Consider the following 6,312-nt stretch of genomic DNA (forward strand, 5'->3'; position numbering starts at 1 on the left):
CTCCCAAAAATGCATATTCCAATATGTTGGGCAATGGTTTGAGCTCGAGTTTCGGTGGTGATTCTGATGATGGGATGAGTTTCTTCTCTGATGGTGCTAGTTGTTCAACTCTTGACTTCCATTTATTAGTGTCCATGGATGGTGCTGAGTCAAGCAGGGCATTGACCTCATCGACCGATCTGTCAATATCAAAATCCAAACCAAAGTGAGTTAAACATGTTTGTAAAGGATCACTAAGGTTTGAAACAAAAGTATCATCAACTAATGCTTCAATTAAATCCACATCAACAATTCCATCATCTGCACTGTGAGGTTGTTTGGCAATGTTGAAGATGTTCAGCTCCATAGTCATGTTGCCGAAGGACAACTGCATATTTCCAGTCCTACATTGAATGTGAGCATCCGCAGTTGCCAAGAAAGGTCGGCCTAGGATAATGGGAATGTGCTTCCTTGAATCCTGTATTGGTTGAGTGTCAATTACAATGAAATCAACAGGAAAATAAAACTTGTCTACCTGGATAAGCACGTCCTCCACAATACCACGAGGTATTTTTGTGGACCGATCTGCAAGTTGTAACACCACTGGAGTTGGGTGTAATTCTCCCAATCCAAGTTTCACAAACACAGAGTAAGGCAATAAATTTACACTAGCTCCTAAATCCAACAAAGCATTCTCAATTGTGTGGTTCCCTATACTACATGAGATAGTGGGGGAGCCTGGGTCTTTGCATTTTAAAGGAATTTTATGTTGGAGGATAGAACTAACGTTTTCTGTTAAAAATGCCTTCTTTTGAACATGCATGTTTCTCTTTTTAGTACAGAGGTCTTTAAGAAACTTGGCATAAGATGGAACTTGTTTAATAGCATCAAGCAAAGGGATGTTAACACTTACCTGTTTGAAGATTTCAAGAATCTCACCTGTGGATTTTCCCTTCTTGCCTTTCGCTAACCTCTGAGGAAATGGAGCTTTCGGAACGTATTCTCGTGGGTTGGTTTCTTCTTTCTCCTCCGGTGATGATTCCTCAACATTCACAGGTACAATTTGATTTTCTTTTGTCACCGGCATCTCCACTTTGTTGTCGACTTCTTTTCCTTTTCGCAAGGTCATTACTGCTTTGACTTCTCCATGCTGCTGTGGTGAACTGGTACTTGCTTCATGCACTCCTTTAGGGTTAGGCACTGGTTGACTTGGAAATTTACCTTTCTCAACGGTCATTGCCAAGGTCTGAACTGAAGAAGCAAGTTGTCCCACCATCTTCTCGAGGCTTGAAACTGATTGGGCTTGTGAGTTGAAGCCCGCTCTCAATTCATTTCGTAGTCCATCAATGGTGCGGTTCTGTTGCTCAATCGTGGAGTGAGTAAGATTCTTAAGATTCTGGAATGAATCCTCCCATGGTCTGGGCTGAGAGTAATTCTGGTTATGATTGTATGGTCTAAATGGTGGCTGAGAGGCTTGAGGAACTTGAGGAATTTGTTGCATTGGTGGAGCTGCAGCTGCTGGTCCATTCTGTTGGAATCCTTGAGACCATGAAAAATTGGGGTGGTCTCTCCATCCAGGATTATATGTGTTGGAGTATGGGTTGTAATTTGATGGCTTTCTCATTACACCTATGGCATTGGCTTGATCTGAGTATAAGTCATGGTCATGTGGTTCTGTTGATTTAGCAGTCGATAACGATGCTATTTGTCGAGCAAGACCTTCAACCATCTCCTTGACTTCTTTGATTCCCGAAGTTGATTCGCCAATTTGAACCTCATTCACTCCTTTAATTCTTCTAGTAGTCCTGAGTGATCGACTCCGTTGTTGGGAATTATCCGCTTGTCGCTGGAAGAATTCCCAAATCTCTGATGCACTTTTTGACATTAGCTCTCCTCCACTTGTTGCCATTAGCCATTCTTGCACATTCGGCAATAATCCCTCCAAAAAGTATTGGCATTGGTGCCATTTCTCGTACCCATGATGTGGACACTTCAAGAGTAGCCCATTGAATCGCTCCCATGTCTCGAAAAACTGCTCGTCCTCTCTCTGAGTAAACTCTGAGATTTCCCTGCGAATAGCATTGGTTTTATGCACTGGGAAATATTTATTCAAAAATTTCGTTACCATTTGTTCCCATGATGAAATGCTATTAGCAGGTAAAGTATTTAACCATGAACGAGCTCTATCTTTTAAAGAAAATGGGAATAGTCTAAGTTTAACATCATCATCTGAAAAATTCTCATATTTGAATGTTTGACAAATGGCATGAAAATCATTCAAATGATTATATGGATCCTCATTTTCTAGGCCATAAAATGTAGGGAGACAATTTAACACACTAGGTTTTAATTCAAAACTCCTAGCAGCTACATTTGGGTATCTTATGCATGACGTGCTCAAATTAGCTAAGGGACTAAAATAGTCCTTAAATGGCCTCTCCTGTGGTGCTTGTAAATCCATTTTATTTTTAACGTGTTTGTGTGTGCGAAGTGTTTTTTCTAATTCAAGGTCTATAGGTTCAAGATTAGGTAATAATGACCTACGACCATGCATGCAAATAAATAAAATAAAAATAAAGATGCAAACAAAACAAAAAATAAAGATGGGAACAAAACAAATAAAAATAAAGAAGAGGGAGAAATTACGATACTAACCTTATTGCGCTATTACAACCTTTCTATAAAAATACACAAAAATAAATACGTGAAAGAAATTAACTAAAAATTAAATTAATAAGATAAACAAAAAAAAAAATTACAAAGAAAAATAAATGGAAAATTAAATTACAGAATTTTAAAGAAGAGAAAAAGAAAAAAAATACTAACCTTTAAATGTAGATTCACTTTTTTTTTAATAATAAAAAAAAATACAAGAAAACAAATAAAAGAAATTATTCACAAAAAATTAATTTTACGAATTAAAATTACTTACCTCCCCGGCAACGGCGCCAAAAACTTGTTGTGCAAATTTTAATGTACTCGCAAGCGCACGAATCTGTTGTAGTATAGACTAATGGTGACGAGTGTCGATCCCACGAGGAGGTGGATTTTAATTATATATAGAATTAATTTTGTAAATGGGTAGTTGGATTTATGGTGGAAATGATTTGGAATATGCTAATACTTAAATTAAAATGGTGAGAATAAATTCTAAAATTGGAATTGCAATGGAGAGAATAAATTGAAGAGAAAATCTATTAAATTGACGTACTTGGGTATCTGGATCCGTATCGACATGCATCATGGGCTAAATAATCCGTATTAATGCCAATTAAATCATGAGGGGGGAATCCACACCTCATGAACCACGCTCTAATCAATATGGTGCTAAGGGCTTATCGTGCCAAATAATAATAACCTTGTACCAGAGGGCCGGTGAAACCAAGGCGGTACTAGACAAGATTAGTATTATTTGTCGACGAGAAGTCAAAACATCCACAAAAACTAGAGGGGAAGAGAAAATAAATTTACCAAATTAAGCCCATGACACATGTTGAGACTTCACCTTCAACCCAAGCTTGAAAGAAAATTAGCCACTCATAATTGAACTAGGGACAAAATGGGAATTTATTAAAATACGAAGAAAATACAAGATGGAGAGGGAATTACAGAAAATGGATCCCAAAAATGGATTCAGAGATATCCAATTAGGGGGGAGAGGCCCCCTTTTTATAGATACATGGAGTAAATCATGGCCATCGGATTAAAAACAGTTTGGACGCTTAGGATTGCGCCACGTCATCAGTCAACAGTCCACGGTTTGACCACGCGGATGAACAGTAACACGGTTTGACCCGACTTTGAACAGTAACGCGGTTTGACCCGGATGAACAGTAACGCGGTTTGGTTGAAAATAATCCTGTGTGATGCATGCACCGTACGCGAGATTTTTCGTCCACTGATATGCTGCCACGTCACCATCAACAGTACATAAGAATTTTAGTCCAACAGGATCGTGACACCTCATCAGTCAATGCCACATCATCGGTCAATGCCACGTCATCATCCGTCTATGTGAACAGTGTCGTGAACAGTAACGTATACAGTACCGTACACGTGAATAGTACCGTACAAGTGAACAGTGCCATTTTTCCTTTTATGCTCATCCTAAGGTTTTCGACCGTCCTGAGTTCAAAAGTGATGTCCGTTTTGCCGTCTGATTTCTCCTTTATTGTGAAATGACTATAATGCCCCTAAAATACATAAAATACTTAATTAAAATAAAACACATGTAATTCAATCACAAGAAGGTTAAATACATAAAAGTAAGGGTTGTTAATAAGACTTGAAATGTAAAATGACGGTTTTCTCCTTTATAAATATGCATTTTCTAACACTCAACAGAGCGTTCCACCGCCTCTTGCAATTCCCGCAGCAGCCAGGGTACGAGACGTTCAAAGTGTACCCACGAGGATCTCCGTGAGAAGTTAAACGCCAAAAGGGCTTTTCAAATGGCGGCGACATCATCGGGTACACCGAGGGTACCCCTCGAACTTGTGGAAAAGATGGAGAACCTGGAAGCCCAAGTGAAGCTCCTCTCCGAGAAGCAAAACATCACTGCTGCACCAACGCCAATGACCTACCAATCGCCATTCACTATGGAGATTAGGACAGCAGCTCTCCCCAAGGCGTTCACCATGCCTCAGATATCCCAATACTCGGGTACCACTGATCCCTCGGAGCATGCTGAGCTATACCGTGACCAAATGCTTATTAAGGGTGTAGATGAGAGCGCCATGTGTAGGATGTTTACACACACACTCACAGGCCCCGCGAAGTCATGGTTTCGCTCTTTGAAAGCGGGTAGCATATCTTCCTTACACCAATTGTTATCCGAATTTACTAAAGAGTTTTCCTATGCTTCCACTCAAGATAGGGTAGCCTCCAAACTTGCCTTTATCAAGCAAGGGGAAGCCGAGCCTTTGGCGGAGTATGTAAGTCGTTTCCAGTAAGAGGTGCTGCGAACCGCAGCATTTGGAAACCAATACACATTGGCCCATTTTGAGAAAATTTGCGGTTGGGCAAGTTATGGCGTTCTTTTTAAAAGAAGCGTCCACTTTCATATGGGGAAGCCCGTTCTCGGGCATTGCAACAAGTGGAGATAGATAAAAAATGCCAATTGAAGCGCCAAGACGATCAGGCCGATGTTACAAAGAACAAGGAGAAGCCCAAGAGGGTGGAGGCCCCAATACCGGGGGTACCCCGAGCACGGAGCCCTCCACGGGCTGCCCTGCGGGGACGAGGGTATAACCCTCAGGGTACCTCAAGGGTAACCCAACCTCCAAGATCGCCACCACCGAGGCCTCGGTACGAATCTTACCACCCACTGAATCGATCCCCAGAGCAGATCTTTTACCATATTCGGGATAGCGGCCTCCTCCGTCCACCTAAGCCAATGAAGAAGTACCCCAACATGATGCGTAGCCTGAAGTATTGCGAGTTCCATGAGGACTTTGGTCACAACACAGCCGAGTGCTTCACCTTGCGAGAGGAAATTGAATCTTTGATTCTCAGCGGGTACCTCAAAGAATTTGTTGCTGGCATGAGAGAAGCTCAGAAATCTGTGGAACAGGATAAAGGCAAGCGGGTAGCTGATGGCAGTCCCGAATGAGAGGTACCCCCTGGACACAAGAAAGGCGTGTATGTCCGAATGATTATGGGCGGACCGACTTTAGCGGGCCAATCTAGGAGGGCTATCAAAGGCTATGGTAGATCATTGTCGATAACCACCAATATGGGCAAATAAGTCAACTTTAATGAATACGGTACACCGAAGGTACCCCACCATCCCCCGCCTATCCTTTTTACAAAAAAAGATGCGGGGGGCATCTCGTACCCCCACGACGATGCCTTCGTAATTACGTTGAAGGTTGCCACTGGTAAGGTAGCAAGAACTCTCGTAGATACCGGCAGCTCCGTTAACATAATTTTCAAAAGCGCCTTGGATCAACTATTGATTGAGTCGCCAAAGATCACCCCATATGCTACGCCTCTTATTGGGTTTGCCGGAGATATGGTTATACCAAAAGGCATCATTACGCTCCCCGTTACACTTGGTAAGGTACCTCACCGTGTTGTTCATATGATTGATTTTCTTATTGTAGATCGCCCGGGTGCCTACAATATTATATTGGGCAGGCCGTTTTTAGTAGCAACTAAAGCGGTGGTATCCATACACTACCTCGCCATGAAAGTCCCGGCCGCCCAAGAGGTGATCACCATTAAAGGGGACCAGCAATCGGCTCGTGGATGTTACTCCGTGGCCTCCAAAGTCACTTACCAAATAGCTTCTGATTCGCCAACGAAGGGGTACCCCAGTGGCAGCCAGCCTAC

The 6,312-nt window shown here is 42.0% G+C and overlaps 1 protein-coding gene across 1 annotated transcript; it reads left to right on the forward strand.

The window, feature by feature from the left end:
* The first annotated feature begins 4,430 nt into the window (after positions 1–4,430).
* Positions 4,431–5,590, forward strand: LOC127899859 (uncharacterized). The gene is made up of 2 exons (XM_052433999.1): positions 4,431–4,913; positions 5,027–5,590. Exons 1-2 carry the CDS (start codon positions 4,431–4,433, stop codon positions 5,588–5,590), a joined length of 1,047 nt encoding a protein of 348 aa, XP_052289959.1.
* Positions 5,591–6,312: the final 722 nt, after the last annotated feature.

This window comes from Citrus sinensis, chromosome 9 (assembly GCF_022201045.2).
Source record: "Citrus sinensis cultivar Valencia sweet orange chromosome 9, DVS_A1.0, whole genome shotgun sequence".
Taxonomy (NCBI): domain Eukaryota; kingdom Viridiplantae; phylum Streptophyta; class Magnoliopsida; order Sapindales; family Rutaceae; genus Citrus; species Citrus sinensis.